This window comes from Sarcophilus harrisii, chromosome 2 (genome assembly GCF_902635505.1).
Source record: "Sarcophilus harrisii chromosome 2, mSarHar1.11, whole genome shotgun sequence".
Taxonomy (NCBI): domain Eukaryota; kingdom Metazoa; phylum Chordata; class Mammalia; order Dasyuromorphia; family Dasyuridae; genus Sarcophilus; species Sarcophilus harrisii.
The window spans coordinates 419,604,572-419,624,199 of record NC_045427.1 but is presented as its reverse complement, the minus strand read 5'-3'; the positions used below and the strand labels follow the sequence as shown (position 1 = coordinate 419,624,199).

At 39.8% G+C, this 19,628-nt stretch overlaps 1 protein-coding gene across 1 annotated transcript in view; it reads left to right on the top strand.

Moving 5' to 3' along the window:
- The window catches only part of MAML1 (mastermind like transcriptional coactivator 1), a 48,299-nt gene extending 29,605 nt beyond the window's left edge, over window positions 1-18,694 (top strand). The window contains exons 2-5 of the mRNA XM_031953835.1: window positions 6,889-8,292; window positions 10,199-10,477; window positions 11,690-11,795; window positions 14,986-18,694. Coding sequence (XP_031809695.1) covers window positions 6,889-8,292; window positions 10,199-10,477; window positions 11,690-11,795; window positions 14,986-15,962 — 2,766 coding nt within the window. The 3' untranslated portion in view covers window positions 15,963-18,694. The remainder of the gene's footprint in view (window positions 1-6,888; window positions 8,293-10,198; window positions 10,478-11,689; window positions 11,796-14,985) is intronic.
- Window positions 18,695-19,628: the final 934 nt, after the last annotated feature.

Here is a 19,628-nt window from a genome sequence, read left to right as displayed (position 1 = left end):
AAGCTGGTTCCACTTTTGGATAGCTCTAATTGTGTGACCCTGGGCAGGTTGCTTTACCCCTTCTGCCTCAGTTTCCTCATCTGTAAGATGATCTAGAGAAGGAAGTAACAAACCAAGAAAGTCCTAAGTGAGGTTACAAAGAGTCAGGCACAACTGAACAACAAATAGTTCTAATTACTAGGAAGTCTTTATTTAGCTCAAACATAACTTTTCCCCTTTGTGATTTCTATCCATTGGATAGGAGGCAAGTAGAACAAATCCTACCCCTCTTCCAAGATGCAGTTCTTCTGCTTTGTTCAGCTGATGGATTCTCATGTCGCGATCTCAGACAACTTACTATTGTGCTTCCATAAGCAGACTCTCCACTGTGGGCATTTCTCTCTGGCTATCTCTTAAAGTCCCAGCTAAAATCCCACCCTCTGTAGGAAGCTTTCCCCAACCCGTCTTTATTCCAGTGCTTTCCCTCTATTAATCACTTCCTATTTATCCTATAGCCAGTTTACTTTGTATGTTGTCTCCCCCAGTGCCTGGCACATTGTTGTGGTTCAATCATGTCCATGGCTCTTTGGGACCCCATGGATCCTAAAGAACCAATACTATCCAAGGGATTTTCTTGGCAAACAGACTGGAGTGCTTTGCCATTGCCTTCTCCAGTGAATTAAGGCAAACAATAACATTAGGTAACTTGGATCTTTGTGACTCCAGACCCCACATTCTTATCATTGGGCCACCTAGCTACCCATCAGGTACATAATAGATGCTTAATAAATGCGTATTAAATGAATTGTTGCCCTGTTCAGGACATTTACTGTGTCACAGTGTTAGACATAGTACTCATAATATGTTCTGATCCCAGAGTATTTTGAGGCTTTCATTCCCTGATTTAGGCATACATACATCATATCTCTCAATTCAACTTAAGATTACCTTAGGTAGGGGCAGCTAATTGGTAAAATGGATAGAGCATCATCCCTGAAGTCAGGAGGACCTGAGTTCAAATGTAACCTCAGACACTTAACACTTCCTTGCTGTGTGACCCTGAGGAAGTCACTTAATCCTAATTGCCTCAGCAAAAAGGAAGGATTACCTTATGAATTTTTGACAGCTGGATCACATTGTTGATTCATGTTGAGCTTTTAGTTAAGTATGAATTCATCTGAAACTGACATATCTTTTTAAGTTGAATTACACTCAAGCCATGCTTCCCTTTGTCTTGAAATTGATTTTTTTTTAACCTATGGATTTTTTTTAATGTAGGGTAATAAAACCAGTAGATATTAAGTGTTCACTATGCAATATACGTACTAGAGATACAAAGAATGGTAAAAGAGAGTCCCTGTCCTTCAGGAGCTTACAGCCTAACGAGGGAGACAACATACAAGCAACTATGTGCAGCGAAGCTATATATAAATTTGAAATAATCAACAGATTGCAGGCACCAGAATTAAGGTAAATCAAGAAAGGCTTCCCCTAGAGGGTGGGATTTTAGCTAAGATTTGAAAGCCAGGAGGTAGAGATAGTAGAGAGAGAAGCCCCGTGGAATTTCAAAGTTCATGAACATGGAAGTGTGGTATCTTTGTGAGTGATAGAGGAGTTAGGCCATGGGAAATGAGTGAAGTTGAGGAACTATGGTATTAAGATGTTAAAGGAGTATCAGCATGTTGAAGTCCAACAGTATGAGGACAAGAGTTGTGAAAGAGGTGAGCCAGCCAAGCATTGAATTCATTGAGCAGAGAAGGGGAAGTGTCCTGGAGGTCAGTAAACAATTGTTAACAGAATTTTGAGGCATCTAATTTGAAGCTAGACTGTATAGAAAAGAATATGAAATAAAAAGGCAAACAGAAAAACAAGCTTGAACTTTACTTGGTATTTTATTTCTTAGTTCAGTTATTGATTTCTTTCATAAGGCTAGGAAAATCCTTCTAGCACTGTAGATTGGTTGTTCTTTTGTAACAAAAGCTCTTTAAAGTAAGGAAATTAGCTTTTGAAATTGGGGGAACCTGCAATTGTTTCTTAATTATATCTTTTTATTTAATTCTTTGTTATTCAAAAGTTTTTTATTTATTCCAACTCTTTGTGACCCTATTTGGCAGAGATACTGGAGTGGTTTGCCAATTTCTTCTCTAGTTCATTTGACAGATGAGGAAACCGAGGTAAATAGAGTTAAGTGACTTACCCAGGATCACATAGTTAGTGTCAAATTTCAATTCAGGGAGATGAGTCATCCTGATTCCAGACCCAGCAGTTTATCCACTGTGCCACCCAGCTGCCCCCAAAGTGATATTGTTACATTTATGTCATTTCAGTCTTGTCCGAGTCTTCACAACCCTGTTTTCTTGGCAGAGGTACTAGAGTAGTTTGGCCATTTGACAGATGAGGAAAACAGGCTTTCCCAGGGTCTGAGACCATATTTGAACCCAGGTCTTCCTAACACCCAGCCTGGCGCCCCCTGTCTCCTGCTTATTTAAATCCCTTATGATTTCTCTTTTATTTCCCTTGATTTCTTGTATTTGAAAGTTATACTTTATATTCAGCTCTGGTCTTTCTATCAGGAATGCTTAAAAGTCCTCTTTTCATTGAACATCTTTTTTCCCAAAAAAATGATTATATTCAGTTTTGTTGAAGATGATGCTTGATTGTTGTATTTCTAGTTCATTTGCCTTTGGACTAACGTATTCCAAGCCCTCCAATGCTTTAATGTAGAAATCTTGTGTATTCCTAGTTCATATTTCAATATTTCTTTCTGGCTGCTTGCAATATTTTCTCCTTGACCTAGGAGCTGTGGAATTTGGCTATAATATTCCTAGGAGTTTTCATTTTGAGATATCTTTCAGGAGGTGATTGGTGGATTCTTTCCATTTATAGTTTTTCCTCTGGTTCTAGAAAATCAAGCTAGTATTCTTTGATAATTTAATGAAATATGATTTCTAGGCTTTTTTTTTTTTTTTTAATCGTGGCTTTCGGTATTTTCAAAAGTATTTTGCTTTTTTGTTATTTGTTTTTCCAATGAGATATTTCACATTTTTTAATATTTTCTTTTATTCTTTTAATTTTGTTTTTTGATATCTCATGGTTTCATTAGCTTTTACTTGTCCAATTTTGATTTTTAAGGAATTATTATTCTCTTCAGTGAATTTTATACCTCTTTTTACCATTTGGCCTATTTTGTTTTTTAAGGCATTGTTTTCTTCAGTACTTTTTTGTGCTTCCTTTACCAAACTGTTGACTCTCTTTTCCTGCTTTTCTTGCGCCACTCATTTCTTTTCCCATTTTTACCTCTGCCTCTCATTTTATTTTTAAAATCCTTTTTGCGTTCTTTTAGGTATTCTTTTTGGCGGAAAGTAAGGAAAACCTGAGACCAATTTACATCTTTTCTTTGAAGCTTTGCATGTTGCTATTTTGACTTTGTAATCTTTGGAGCTTCCCTGTTATCATAGTAACTTTATAGTGTCAGGTTCCCTTTTTTGTTGTTTGCTCATTTTTGGAGTCTATTTCTTGATTTCTAAATTTTTTTTTAATGTTGACTGCTTTTTATTTTTCCAAATACATGCAAAGACAGTTTTCAATATTCACCTTTCTAAAATCTTATTCCAAATTTTTCTTCCTCCCTTTCCCTCTCTTCTTCCTGTACAATAAATCAATATAGGTTAAATATGTGCAATTCTTCTAAACATTTCCATATTTATCATGCAGCACAAATCAGAAGAGAAAAAGAAAAGACAAGAAAGGAAAAAAAAACAAGCAAACAATCAAAAAAGTTGAAGATACTATGATTTTTTTTTTCTTTTTTTTTTTTATTTAATAGCCTTTTATTTACAGGATATATACATGGGTAACTTTACAGCATTAACAATTGCCAAACCTCTTGTTCCAATTTTTCACCTCTTACCCCCCCCCACCCCCTCCCCTAGATGGCAGGATGACCAGTAGATGTTAAATATATTAAAATATAACTTAGATACACAATAAGTATACATGGCCAAAACATTATTTTGCTGTACAAAAAGAATCAGGCTCTGAATTATTGTACAATTAGCTTGTGAAGGAAATCAAAAATGCATGTGTGCATAAATATAGGGATTAGAATTTAATGTAATGGTTTTTAGTCATCTCCCAGAGTTATTTTTCTGGGCATAGCTAGTTCAGTTCATTACTGCTCCATTAGAAATGATTTGGTTGATCTCATTGCTGAGGATGGCCTGATCCATCAGAACTGGTCATCATCTAGTATTGTTGAAGTATATAATGATCTCCTGGTCCTGCTCATTTCACTCAGCATCAGTTCGTGTAAGTCTCTCCAGGCCTTTCTGAAATCATCCTGTTGGTCATTTCTTACAGAACAGTAATATTCCATAATTTTCATATACCACAATTTATTCAGCCATTCTCCAACTGATGGACATCCATTCAGTTTCCAGTTTCTAGCCACTACAAAAAGGGCTGCCACAAACATTTGTGCACATACAGGTCCCTTTCCCTTCTTTATAATCTCTTTGGGATATAATCCCAGTAGTAACACTGCTGGATCAAAGGGCATGCACAGTTTGATAACTTTTTGAGCATAGTTCCAAACTACTCTCCAAAATGGTTGGATTCGTTCACAACTCCACCAACAATGCATCAATGTCCCAGTTTTCCCGCATCCCCTCCAACAATCATCATTATTTTTTCCTGTCATCTTAGCCAATCTGACAGGTGTGTAGTGGTATCGAAGATACTATGATTTGATCCACAAATACTCCATCCTTCCCTCTCTGGATGTAAATGGCACTTTCCAAAACCAGGTTATTAGAACTGCCTTGAATTACTATGTTGTTGAAAAGAGCAAAGTCCATCCAATTTGATCATCACATAATCTTGTTATTGCTGTGTACAGTATTCTCTTGGTTCTACTCATTTAGCATCATTTCATATATTGACTTCTAACTTTATGTTAAAATTGCTCTTGAGGTGGAGAAGGCATTATCCAAAGCTTCAGGCCTTTTGTGCAATTATTTTCTGAGCTAATTCTGGGTTCTGTAAGTTTTTAGTTCTTCCAAAGTAGCACAATCAAAGGAGAAGTGTGCTTCCTATTTTCCTGGCCTCTGCTCTGGTGTATTGGTGCTCTTCCTTACCTTGGGACTTGTTTACCTTCCTTATCTTCCTTACCTTGGGATTGCAACCCAGAACCAAGTGTGAGCAGTGCAACAGAGTCCTGTACCCACTGCCAGCAAAGGCATTGAGTCCTCCCCCCACCATCTGTGAATCAAGAGCTCTAGAAGCTACCATCACTGATTCAGAACACCTCTAAGGCCTGCTGCTGGTTTACTGGTACAGCCTGCAATTCCCTCATCTTGACTCCACCCCCACTATTTATAATATGTATATGCAGAGGCTGAACCAGTTAGCCTGGAGTTGCAAGTAAATCAGTGTCCTAAATTACTGCATTTCGCTGTATCCCACAGCCAGAATTGACCTCTAAACCTAGGCATCATGTCTTGAAAGTGCTAGCAACCTGCTGGACAAGAATTTAAGTGTGGATCAACATAAACTGTGGAAAACCAAATGAAAATGAGGAGTGCCAGATGCTGAATTTAACTTCCATCTTGTGGGTCTTTTTTGAAAGATTGTAGTTTATATCAAGAGGTACCATAATGTCTTACATTTTAATGGGGATTTTCATTAGCGTTATACACATATATCCTATAGTACTTTTTCATAGTCTTTTGTATCTGTTCTTTTAATCTTTACAGCAATCTTGTGAAGAAAGGTGGATTATTATTAAGACAAAGATTATTATTTCCACTTTTTTTTCTCCTATTTCTTTTCCTGAGTTCTAAAGCATATGTTGTTCAGGTCAGTAAATGCCTTTCCCAGTTATCTCTCCCTGTGGAAATCAACTTCAAAGTTGAGCTCATATTCTACCTTTCATGAAACCTTCCCATGTCACTCCAGTCTACATAGATCTCTTACTCCTCAGGTTTCTTTCCTAGTTAGTACATAGTTTATACTCTACTCACTTATGTGGCATTTAACCTAAATTTGTTATTTGAAACCCATAGCTTCATAAGGCATAGCTGAGCCAGGAGGTGTTAATGGCAAATTAACTGACACATGACCATGTAGGTCTTCATCACAGAGGAAGAAATATATCTATCCCACTTCCATAAAAGGCTGAAGCTTTAAGGAGATTGTTTGAGTCAGACAGATATTTAAACCATATTCATTATGTCTTGCCTTTTGATCTGATAGTGATTTCACCCTTGAATTTCTCTTTCTAGACTGTCTATTGATCTATACTCACTTGAACCCTCATTCAGATCTCTTTCCTTGAGCGGGAATTAACCCAATTTGAATGGGATAGCTCTCCCTCTACTTAGATGAAGCTCCATAAGTAATTATTGTGAATTTTATAGAGAACAACTAATTGGGGAAGCAGCACATTTATTCAGGAAGCAGTTGAGTTATTACAACAGAACAATATGACTAAGTGTTAAGTTTATGGGACAGACATGTGGTATTTCAAAGGAAAGAAAGATTTTAACGGATCAGGAGAGTGATGGAGTGGGGTGAATGACTTAAAGAAGATATAGAATTTGAGCTAGGTTATAAAAGATGACAGTAGAATTTGAACAAGAGAAGAAACAAGTATGGAATGGGGGGAAGGGGATAATGAACAAATTAACCTAATGGAGTACAAGGAAAGGGAAGAACTGGGATCAGGGTAATAAAAAATTCAAATTTTGTTAGTTTGAAACTTGGGATCAGCACCTAACAAGATGTCATTAATATGCTGGTGTTCATTGATGGGGGAAAAATCTTGCCACTCTTCTGGATTACTAACAAAACGAGGAGGGACTTAGCATTAGATATTAAATATGTAACTCAGTTATTTAAAATCTCTTTCAGCAACTCCATGAATCGGTGAAGAGGAATCGGGATAGTACTGGCTCCCCTCAGAATGGAGAACAACAGAATGGGTATGGAGAAATGTTTTCTGTGCACAAGAAACCTCGCCATGACGATACTCTTGGGGTTAGTGTCTCTTCCAATGGGATGCCTCCATTGTCCCCACTGCCTCATCTTGACAAGTCATCTGGAGGAGATGCCTTACAGCCCAATGGAAAACATTCACTGGGTCTAGATTCCATCAACAAAAAATGTCTTCCAGACTCTAACCTACATTCAAATGGCAGCAGTAATGCAAATGATTCATTTCAAATAAGTTTGAATAAAGAAATGAAACAAGAGCCTGTAGATGACCTCCCTTGTATGATCTCTGGAACAGGCGGCTCTATGTCTCAAAACAATTTAATGCCTGACCTAAACCTTAATGAGCAGGAATGGAAAGAGCTCATTGATGAACTTAATAGATCAGTACCTGATGAAGACATGAAGGATCTATTTAATGAAGATTTTGAGGAGAAAAAGGATACAGAGACTTCAAGTTCAGCTACACAAACCCCATTACCACAAGACATCAATATTAAGACTGAATTTTCACCAGCAACCTTTGAGCAGGAGCAGTTAGGGTCTCCGCAAGTAAGATCCACATCTTCAGGGCAGACCTTTATTGGGTCCTCCTCTGTAGCTGTGAGTACAGCCTCCCCAGTTATAGGGACCTCTCAGACTGGGTTCCAAACTTCTAGTCAGCCAGGGGCTGAAAATCCCAATCAGACTATGATGCAGGCAGCAAGCCAGTCTCAGAATGTACAGAGGCCTCTAGCCAACGTATTATTACCTGGTCAGGGCTCTGGAGGGAGCAAAGAAATGTCCTCTGCCCATCAGCTCCAGCAGATAGCTGCCAAACAGAAGAGAGATCAAATGCTTCAAAGCCAACAACAAACTCAGCAAGTTCACCAACCTGGGCAAATGGCCAACTGGCCACCATCTGGTCCTTCTCATAGTCCATTAGCCGTCCCCTACTCTGTGGAGAACCCAACTAGCCCTTCAGTTTACCAGCAAGATTTCAATAACCAGAAACTCATGATGTCCACCATGACCAATAAGAGTTCTCCTAGAACTGGAGGTACTTACCTCCAACCAAGCCATGTAGGCCTGCTGACTCACCAGCCAAACACCTTGAATCAAAACTCTGTGGCTGGCCAAGGGTCTATGCTTGACTATGGCAACACCAAACCTCTTTCCCATTACAAAGCTGATTGTGGACAAGTATCTGGCCAAAATAAGGCACCCATGTTAGCTTATCTGCCACAGCAGCTGCCTCATATGAATGAAGAACAAAACGCATTGTATATGTTGAAACCGAAGCCTGGAAATATTCCCTACAGACCACTGGTTCCCCATAGCCAGGTAAACAGATTTGGATTTGTGTTCCTCTGTAATAGGATCAACTATTGAAGTAAATAGTGGGAAAATGTAGGCTTCTAAGGAAGCTGTGGGAATAAAAGGAAATTAGTAACTACTGTTAGTTTATTACATACTGAAGGCATATCTAGTTAAAGGAAATCCAATACATAAAAATCCCAACTTGAGAAACAGATAAATTGGGGAATAATACCCTAACTTTTAAAAATGCAACTTCTTTAAATAGGAACTTTCTTCATTTATTTAAAATATGATTCAAATTGGCCATAATCATTTCAAAAACACAACTGTTGTTCACATCATTGGTGTTTCACATGTTCTGTGGTTTCCACTTCAGTAATTGTGGCTGTGGCTCTTTATAGAAACTGGTAAATGCTAACTTGCCTTCTTCATTGCTTCAGTTTATCCTAGAGTTTCTTCATCTCTAGGCACATGGTCCCTGATTTTTTAGTAAACACAAACAATTTCAACTTTTCATTATTTGAGGAGCCTTTCCTCTGGCACTCATGAATTGTGTGTGTTTGTATCATCCCTGCCTTTCCTGTGACCTAGGGAAGAGAAAAGCAAGCATCATGTGAACACTAGTAATTGAACATTTTTATGACAGTAAGATTAATATATTAATTAAATTAATAGCCAAGACTCAATTGGACAATTGAGGCACATTAGAGAGAGTCTGGGCCTGGAAGAAGACCTGAATTCAGATCTAGCCTGAGAAATTACTCTTGAGCAAGTCAATTGACCACTCTTTGCTTCAGGTTCCTTAACTGTAAAAAAAAAAAAAAGAATCTAATAACAGTATCTTCCTAGCAGTATTGTTGTAAGGATTGAGGATCAAATGAGATAATATTTGTAAAAAGCATAGTGCCAAGCACAAAGTAGTAACTGTGTGAATGCTTGTTCTTTTCTCTGGACAGTTGAAAAATCTTTGAAAGCAAACTGACTAGGATATTTCACATTTTAAAAGTTGAATTTCCCCATCAGGCCTCACCTGCCACATTGTTTTACATCTCTCCAGTAAATTTCTCACTAATTGATAAGCCAGAATTAATTAAAATTCATTAATTAATTAATGAACACTTTATTTCTCTGCAGTGTTTTGTACAAAGTGGGCATTTAAGACTTAAGATGTCCTTTGAATGAAGGCCTTTTAAAGTTTGTTCTAGTTATTTATAGGATTCAGTTCATCTTGAATCAAGGATTCGGGGATTTGGGGGAGGGAGTGGAACCACTTATTGTTTTTAACAATGCCATTAATTTGGGTCCTGCTTTCATGATTATTAGGAAAGTAAATTATTCTCTCACGCCACAAATATGTTTCTTAGCCTGTTTTTTAAAAAGCCTACTCTGACTCTAATGAACAGAATCCGATCTTAGTCTAAACTTGATAGCATTTACTTCAAATTAATCCATAGATTTGGGGATACTTCACAAATTTTTCTTGTTGTAATTTTAATAGCAAAGTCACATTGATAAAAACGAAGATTAAAACCTTCTGAATTTCTACAGTAGCTTAAAAGCTAAAGTTTTTTGGCTCCCTTCAGCATTTCATTTTATTTGCAGTCCAAGAGGTTAACAGAAAATTGCCATTAAACAATATTTGATGCAAATGCACTACAAAGTGGCACTTTTATTGCCTTATTTATGGTCAACTTAATGAAAACTTATTCTGTAGTATCCCATACATAAAAGTATCAGATATACAGCTGAATGCTTAATAACTTTGTTTTTAAAAAACAGCCTTTAAAATCAGTCCTTGTCTAAGTTGGGAACTAAGTTTTCCTTTATAATACCAAAGGTGCTTGTGTTTGATTAAAGTTATCTGTTTTGAACAGAATTTCTAGATTCTGCAGTATCCCTGACTAACTTCTAAGCGCCATCTGTTTGGCAGGACCAGAACCCTTCTAATGTTCCTCGTGCCCCAGTCTCTGTGCCAGCATCGAGTGTTGGCACCCAGCCACCAGCTGTATCCATGGCAAATACCCATGGCACTGCTGCCTATCTCAACACCCAACAACAAGCAGCAGCAGCAGCAGCAGCAGCAATGAAGCAGCACCAGCTGTTGCTTGACCAGCAAAAGCAGCGGGAACAGCAACAGAAGCAGTTGCAGCAGCAGCAGCAGCAGCATTTCCTGATAGGGCAGAGACAGCAGCAGCTTCTGGCTGAGCAGGTAAGTAAGAGGGACTGTGCTTTGACTCCCTGATATAGGTTCCCCAGCTTCACTTTCAAAACCAGGGCCAACTATTTATCACTTAGGCAGTTTTGTATTTCTGAGATAATGGTGTTTTGAATATAAGCTGCCATGGTCAAATCTGTTATTTCCTTAAATGAACTTCCTGCCCTTATTCACCAAGCCGATGCATTACGTGGAATCTATCAGTGTTGGCTTGTGTCATACGCATACAATCGATCATTTTGTCCAGTGGTTTCTTTAGGCCTTTTACACTTTTGTAAGCCCCAGACATTCTGAATGATCTAAAAATAGGCCATTTGAACCTGAGGGTTAAGTGTCCTCCCAACCCCACTATCTTGATAATCCTTGTGGTCATCTACTATTCTCAGGCTATGTAAATGGGCATTTTTCAAGATGTTATATGTCACTAAGACATTTAAGTGAACTAAATGTACTTGTTTTAGAATAGTTCAACTTTTGTAATTATTCATTCAATTAGAAAGATTTATTATTAGCACTGTGCTAGAGGAGAAAAGTACAAAGAATGAAAAATCCTGAGGTGGGGAGCCCACAGTGTAAATATATAAATATAATATGAAGTGAATAAATACAAATATATAAAAGGAATTAAATTCAAAGTAGTTTGAGAGGGAGGACACTAGCAGTTTTTGCAGAAAGAAAATGAGGAACAAGTATGAGGGGGAGCTATTACAAAGGCAGAGAAATGAGGCAGAGGTTTGAGTGTAAGGAACAGAGAGAAGGTCAGTTGGGCTAAATCAAAGAGTTCTGGCTGGGTGGCTGGTGATGTCTGATGAGACAAAGTTACGTTGGCATCAGGTTGTAGAGAACTTTAAAAAATAAACAAAGGAGTTTATGTTTTAACTCAGAAGTGATAGGTAATCTATGGGAGTGATTTAGCAACCTATACTTACTGCAACAGTTCCAGATTTGGGTTTTCTAAGGTTTTAACTAGTGTGCACACTGATATGATTTACTTTTATTGTTACAGTTCTGACTGCCTAGCCTGTAGCTCACTGTTCCCCAAATATAACTTCCCTTCTACAGCCAACATAAAAGTGAAAGGAATAAACTTTTTTCACATCAGCCAAAATGGCCCAGAGCTTCTAATCTGGAAGAAGCCAGAGGATGTTCACTTTTTGCTTTTTCCCCTCCCCAATTCTGTTTATTGTCGTTTTTCTTTTTTCTTAGGAGAAGCAGCGTCAGGAACAACAGTTTCAAAGACACCTGACCCGGCCACCCCCTCAGTACCAAGAGCAGAACCAGACCACTTACCAGCAGGTTGGACAGTTTACAGGTAAAAAGAGACTTACTGTTGTTAACAAAAACAAGTTCTGAGTTGTATTTAGTAGAAACTGGAATTCTCTGGATATGTTTGTTTCCTCATAGTATCATAAATTCAGAGCTGGCTAAAACCTTGAGAGGCTTTATTTACTCTATTTAGAAATTAGGAAATTGAGATCCTTGGATGGTAAGTGACTTGACCAAAATCGCAGTGATAGTAAACATCAGAAGAGATTCCAGATGGGGTCATGTTCCAGTGTAAAGAGCACTGATTCCTAGGTCCAAATCTTACCACTAATGTTTACTGCTCGTGTGACCTGTGATCCTCAGTTTCTCCATCTGTAAAATGATACAGATTAGATGCTCTCTGACATAGCTTCTGGCTCTAAAACTATAATCTTGGGGTCCTCTGACTTCTGAGCCAGCCCTTTTCCCTCTGTTGAGACCTTTTATGAATTTCCTAGGACACTACTGATCATTTCACTTGACATAAAAACTTCCAGTGTCTCTCCACTGCTGATTAAATAAAGTATTGACTTCCTGGCATTCAAGCCTATCCACGGTTTGACTCTAGCCTACCTTTCCAAACTTGTTTTATACTATTCCTTTGTAATTATTCAATAATAGAACAATATCCTGCATTTTCCTACTCTCCTTCCCTTTGCAGATGCTTATAAAGTGATGTCCATCCCCCTCAAGCCCTCCTTTTCCATCTTCCAAAAGCCTTCCCTCTCCTCAAGGCTCTCTTCATACCTCACTTCTGTAAAGCCTTCCTTGATAAGCATACCTCGTGAAAGCCATGGGCTCATCTCATATTCTTCATTCTACTTTTCTTGCCTTCTCTTTTCTATGTATTTCACTTTTCCCTATCCCTAGGACAACATTTGTCTTTATTAGATTATAATCTCATTGGGGGAAGAATCTTTGTTATGTCTTTGTAAATCTTAGTACCTTGCACATAGTAGTTGCTTATTAATACATAGTAATTATTATGGAATTTCTAATCTCTAACAATATTTCCTGTATAAAGTTACACTTTACAATGTGGATGGCAGTTTATATTGGTATTTGTAGTATTTTTCCTACCTCTTTATATATATATTTTTTTTAAAATAACTTCTTTGATCCACTAACCTATTTCTTTCATTGAATATCCATCATTGTAAAATGTCCCAGAGAAATTGGCTTTCTCTACTGACTTAATATAGTGCGTCAGTGGAGGAATTTGTGTGCTCAGCTCTTAATAATTCCAGAAGTTGTGCTGTCAATATAATTAATATTTTGAAGAGGCTATTATAATAAAAATGGGAGGAGATAGATATCTATATACACGTAGAATTTTTAACAAATTTCTGGTACTCTCCTTGGAGCTCTTTCTTGCTAGAGTCTAGTGCCTTCCTGGTAACGAAAAGAAGCTGGAGCCTAAAGAAGTTGCTTTGCTTCTACAGCCACCTGCCAATAACTTCTGTTTCTGTTGCCGAGATAAGGAGAGACTTAAGAAAGTGTGTTCCCCAATACATTTTGCTTCATATCCTTTCTCTTAATTTAGCCAGCTAATTGTTGCTGTTCCTCACACACCCTTCCTTCTTCCTTCTGCCTCATAGAATAGTTTCCTTCAAAGTTCAACCCATACTTGGTCTTCTGTTAGCCTTTCCTCATCTCCTCCAGCTGCTAATGCCACTCCTTGAAAATTATATTGAATTTATTTTATATATACTTATATATATTTGTGTGGAACATGTCCCCCCTACGGAAATAAGCTCCCTGAAGGCAGGGATGTATTCCCCAGTACCCAGAAGCGTTTGGCACCTAGAAGAATTGGTAAATATTTGTTGATGATTTGATAGCCTCTCATCTCGACCAAGGTGTGACTTTCATTGCCAACATTGAACTTGTTACACTTTACAATGTGGATGGCAGTTTATATTGTTATTTGTAGTATTTTTCCTACCTCTTTATATATGTTTTTTTTTTAATAACTTCTTTGATCCACTAACCTATTTCTTTTATTGAATATCCATCATTGTAAAATGTCCCAGAGAAATTGGCTTTCTCTACTGACTTAATATAGTGTATCAGTGGAGGAATTTGGGTGCTCAGCTCTTAATAATTGATACTAGTGGTTAAAGATGAATTCACAGACTGTAGTTACCTATGAAGCCTCAATTGAGGCTATATTTTCTTTTTAAAAGTTTATTAAAACTTTTCTAATAGATGCCAAACAACAAAGTCAGTCAGTTTAGTTTTATCTCCTCTCTGTCAACCAGTCAGGAAAGTTTTATTAAGTTCATTCTGTGTGCTAGGTATTATGCTAAGTTCTGAGAAGCCAAATCCAAATACTATGGTTCCTTCTCTTACGGAACTTACAGTCACAGTTTCTCTCTCTCTCTCTCACGCACACAGAATTATCTGTCTGTTGATCTATCTGTGTCATCTAGAAACAAAAAGAAGCTGAAAATGGGAGAGAGGGAAAGAATCCCACGTGGTGGAGAAGTTCAGAAGAATCCAAATACAATGTGGCTTCTGAGAGATAGTAAAAAGATGGGCTGAGACTTCTTATAGAGGGCCCAGAGTGTCTGGCTTTGCTGTCAGACATATGACTATCAGGCAGATTCAGTCTTTTTTTTTTCCAATTTCATGTAAAAACAGTTTTTAAGATTCTTTTTCTGTGATTCCACATTCTTTTTTCTCTCCCTCTCCTTCCCCCTCCCTGATTCAGCAAGCAGTTTGATATATGTGCAGTCATGCAAAACATATTTCTGTATTAGTCCAGTCTTGCAGGATAATGAAGATTTCTTAATGGTGAATTTTCTGGAGAAGGAATACATATTGGCAAGGTCCAGAGAGGTCCAGAAGCAGCATAGCTGGTGGGAAATTTTGGAAATTTGGTCTGTAGAGGAGATAGAATCACAAATGAATTTATATAATCAGTCCCCAAAGAATCATGGCATTATTTCCATCATCTGGAATGGTTCCTCTGCATTTGGCTGCCCCCCGCACAGGAACCATTCTCTTCCTGCTTTAAGTGTGTAGGAGCCCATGGTCTCTGCACAAACCTGCTGTCTCGGATTATTTTATCTTCTTTTCCCAACTAAATTAAGAGTAAGCTCCTGAAGTGCAGAGACCATGTATTAGACACTCAGTAAAGGATTGGTCATTGATCGGAAGAGTTAATGAAGAAAACCACGCATTTTGTCTTTCAGGGTCGTCAGCTGCCATGGCCGGAGTGAGTAGCTTGGGTCCATCCAACTCCGGTAGTCCCCGGATGTTTCCTCAGATGCAGATTGGACCTGGACATGGTTCTGTTTCCTCCATTCCTTCGAATCCCAGCCAACAGGATCGCAGTGTGGCTCAGTACAGTGGCACTCAGAGCCTTCAGAGAGGAAGCCTATACAGTGTGGCCCCTGGCATGGCTCCGATGGTCCCCCAGCACGCACCCCAAGCCTCCAATGGGCATGCCCACATGCCACGGCAGCCCAGTGTTGGCCAGAGCAGCGCTGTGTCTGCTGGCTATGGCCAGAATGCCCTGGGCAACGCCGGGCTTCCTCCACAGCACAGTAAAGGGGCCCTGAATCCCACTCTATCGAAGCCCTCGCTACCCAGAGTGCCGGCTGCTGTGGGACCCCAAAATCCATCCTGGCAGCACCAAGGCGTGCCCAGCATGAACAGCCAGCCACAGGCAGGCAGCGGGGGGGGCCCTTTTCCTGCCACCTCCACTTTCCACATGCAGCAGCCCCACCTTAAGATGCCCAGCCAGCAGTTCCCCCAGGGAGGGCCTCAGGTAAACCTGGGCACCAGCAGGCCAATGACATCCATCAACTCTTCTGTGTCGGGCCCCATGATGTCCTCCATGAGCACCCAGCAGAGGACAAATACATCTGCCCAGCCACAGGTGCCCGCTCAGCAAGTCCTGCCTGGGATGAGCTCGGCTGTCCCAGACCTGACTGCATTCAGCCAGAATCCGAGCCAGCAGCTGGCAAACCGAGCCAGCATGCATTGTGGCCAGGGCTACCAGGTGAGGACAGCAAACCAGGAGCTCCCTTTTACCTACAGCGCTCCCCCGGGCAATAGCGGCTTACAGAGCATAACCGGCGACACTGATCTCATAGACTCTCTGCTGAAAAATAGGACTTCAGAAGAGTGGATAAATGACTTGGATGAGTTGTTAGGAACACATTAACATAGTGTTCAGGGTATCCTGGTTCCGCTACAACCTACATTTTGGTTCTTAACATCAAGAACCATTGGACCAAAAACCTGTGGCATTGAAGAGCTTTGAAAATATATTGGAAATAGCCAGGAAATGGACCCCTGTTGCTTCCCACTGAGCTTGAATGCCCTGTTCTGATGGCACCTGCAATCCACATCTCATGGGATACATGTGGAATGAGGTTGTACATCTAGACAGGTGGGGCCCATTGCAGTGAGCCTATTCTGTTAGTGATATCACAAGGTAGAGAGAAAAACAGAAGGCTTTTAAATGTACATTTATATTGAAAAGACCAAAAATGTAGTTTCAAATTGAAGGAAAAAATCAGTGCCATTTTGTTGACTAAACCCAATTTCTCCCTCCATTTCCCATATTTTTAGATGCTTGTTTTTTTTTAATTGTTTTGTAGCCAGACTTTATGCAATTAGTTTCATAAATTTGGTAAAAGATATTTTGTCAAATGTTAGGTTAAGTCACTTGTGGTTTTAGCAAATCTGGAGACTTCATCCTGTCATTAATGGCAAACCTTTATTTTCATTTTTAGAAAGGAGTGGGATGAGATGCATATAAGAAAAAATCATCATTTTAGTCTACATCCCCAACACCTCTTTTCTGGCTAAGAATGGTGCATTTGAGTATCGGATGGTAGGAGGTTTCTGCTCATTGTTGAGATGAAAAGGAAGATTTAGCATCAACTCACTGGTGGGTTGCCCTTGGACTTCCTTGTGGCTACTGACTTCAGTAGCCAGATGTTGTTGCCAGGAATCACTCATGAAGGGACGCTGAGTCCTTCAGGTCTCACTTGTTTAAAGAGAGACTTTATTTTGAGAGAGATAAAAAAGGATTTTTTTTTTGTTGTTGTTTTTGTTTGTTTTTTGTTATTGCCATTGTTTTTTAAGACTTGTTCCACGGCCCTCCTAAAAGGGAGCTCCTGTGCCTCAGGTGTGGATGCTGTGGTGAGATCCCGTTCTTGGGGCCGAGCCCATAAAGAAGCTTCCTCTGCTATAACAAAAGCAAAGAAAAGTCCAAATAACAGCTGCCTGTGCTATGGAAATACATTTGGAGTTTGTTTTTTGGCTCTTCTCTTATCTTTAAAAGTCTCCCTTTAAACATTTCTTGGCTGGTGTGACTGAGGACTTACCTGTCCCCAAGAAAATGTAAATTCCTTTGCAACAAATTGCCAGTATAGTAGCATAAGCATAGCAGAAATCACCAGTGTGATCAATGACAGTTTAGTTCATTCAGGGTAAAAGAAACAGTAATATTGAGGATTCCTAAATTCTCTTGGGTTATCAAAACCTCCCTCCTTTAATCCTCTTGAAAATGTTTCTCATTAAACATATAATCATTTTAGATTTCCCAAAACCTGTAAACGTCCAGCTGCAAAAGCAAAGAAACTTTGTTAAATATTCAAATTGGAATAAAAACTCCTGAAGATGCTCCTGGCCCAATTACACAACTCTGAATAGAGGAGGGCTGCCTCCCAGAGATGGGGGACCAGAGGAAAATACAAAGAAAGGCTGGTTTGGGAGCTGTGTGTGGGGAAGGAATGGCACAGATGTGATAATACAATTATATTTTATTGCTGTATCTACAGTTCCTTTTATCAGACAAGTTGCACTTTAAAAAAAAAACTGCTTTTTAACACTACTATTTTCTTTAACCCTTTCTATATATGCATATGAAATTTTCTTTTGAGTCCCACAAACATGCATCAGATAGATCTCTATGACTTCAGATCCTTTTGACAGATTTTTGGTTGTTGCCTGATGGGGCTATACTTGTAAAATGAAGGTGAATGCTCACCTCCCACCACATCCAGCTGTTAACAGACCTTAGAGACTCTTCAGTGTGCCCCCATTCATTGTCTTAGAAACCAGCAATGAAGTGCTGGTTATAGAATTAGGAACCAGAGAAGGCATTTATAAAGGTCATCCGACATTAAGCCTAATCTTTGTTTCTCTGGGCTCTCTTAGCAATATTGTTTATCTTTTTTGTTTGTTTGTTTTTGTGGTTGAAGGTCACATTCAAAGGAAAACCTTAATGTAAAAAATCTCCGTCTCTTTCCAAGACAGGGTTTAGAAGAAAAGATTGTAGCATGTAAATGTGGTGGAAATGGTTTCACACCAGCAGTGCCTTTGTCATTAGGGATGCTTGGGACCTCAGAAATTCAGCAATAGCCATGACCCTTCATAGGGTGATATTCACCATTTTCCCTTTTGAAATGCCCTAAGTGGGGAAGGAGTCGGAAGGTCCAGGTCCTTCCGGCTTTTCAGTCCCTCCTGAATTCTTCAGAAAGTATATTTGGCTCTCAAAATGCCAAATCAGCCAGAACTGCCAAGCAGCTGCCCCCAGTTTATTTCCATAAACTGAAAGGCTAGATGGGCTGCTTTGGCCCCCTTACTACCAAAAATAGAGCAGTCCGTGTCTGTACCTGGCACTGAGCAGAGCTGAGCAGCTTGTGCCCTCTCTCCTTCCGCCAAAGGGCCCCTGTCTGGGGCGCGGCGCTGCTGACCGGCCGGCTCGCTGCCCTCGGTTCTTAGACACGCGGCTGTCAAATACGCAGTCGGGCTTCCCGTTTGCTTTAGCTTCATAGCAATAAGATGCAACTCCTGGAACCCCCAGGGAACTACCCATGGCTTTATTTATGAACTCTCGTCAGGAGGTAGGAAGAGGTAACATCCTCACCTGCCAGAAACCAAGACTCGAATAAAACGGTGCTTAGACTTTTGTTATACACATTTCCTTTGTGTAAATAAATGTTTACAGTTTTATATTGAAGATGGAATAAGAGTTAGATCTTTTGACTGTATATTTTTTACTTTTTATAGATTTTAAAACTGTATAATTCTTTATATATGGGGGGGGAGGTGGGAGTATGGTAAGTTTTATGCCTGTAAATGGAGAACAGTTGAAATTGATGCTAACCTTTATGCCCTGTTTTTTGTATAAAGATCCTATTAATTCCCGATTCTTCCACTTCACTTAACTCTGGCACACACCAAAAAGAGAACCTTCACTTTTCCTGTTTTATCATTATATGAAATAATAAAAATATTTTACTAGTATGAAAACTGGCTGTGCTGTTGCCTGAGCGTGCCCCCCGAGGCTTTGGCCGCGGCCTGGCCCGCAGGGCTGTGAGCCAAGCCGAGCCGAGCCAGAATTAGGGCCCTAGAAGGGGATCTGCAGGGCACTTGCTGACCATTTCAGAAGCCCCCCCAGCCAAGTTCATGGTTGAGGCGGATCTTACAGAGAATAAGGCAGACTAAAAGACAAATGGAGACCGAGTCGGAAGCGATGATAAGGTAGATGGGGAGAGATGAGATGGGGGCTTTCATCACTGGAAGGGCCTCCAGATCGAAGAGAATTAGACTCGGTCCACTGGGCCCCAGGGGGCCCTGGGAGTAGTCAGAGGGGCCAAGGCTCCACGCTAGGAAAAGCTCCCCAACTGAGCCATTGCCAAGAGAGAGGCAGTGTCTTGGTATGTGGCAAGTTCTCCCTGCTGAGGATCTCCCAGCAGAGCCTGAATGGCCACAGAGCTAGGGAAGGGCTTCCCCGGGCCCAGGGCAGACCGAGAAGGCAGCTGCCCCGGGCCCCAGCTGGCATGCGAGTCCCCGTGGCAACTTCTGCTTCGGG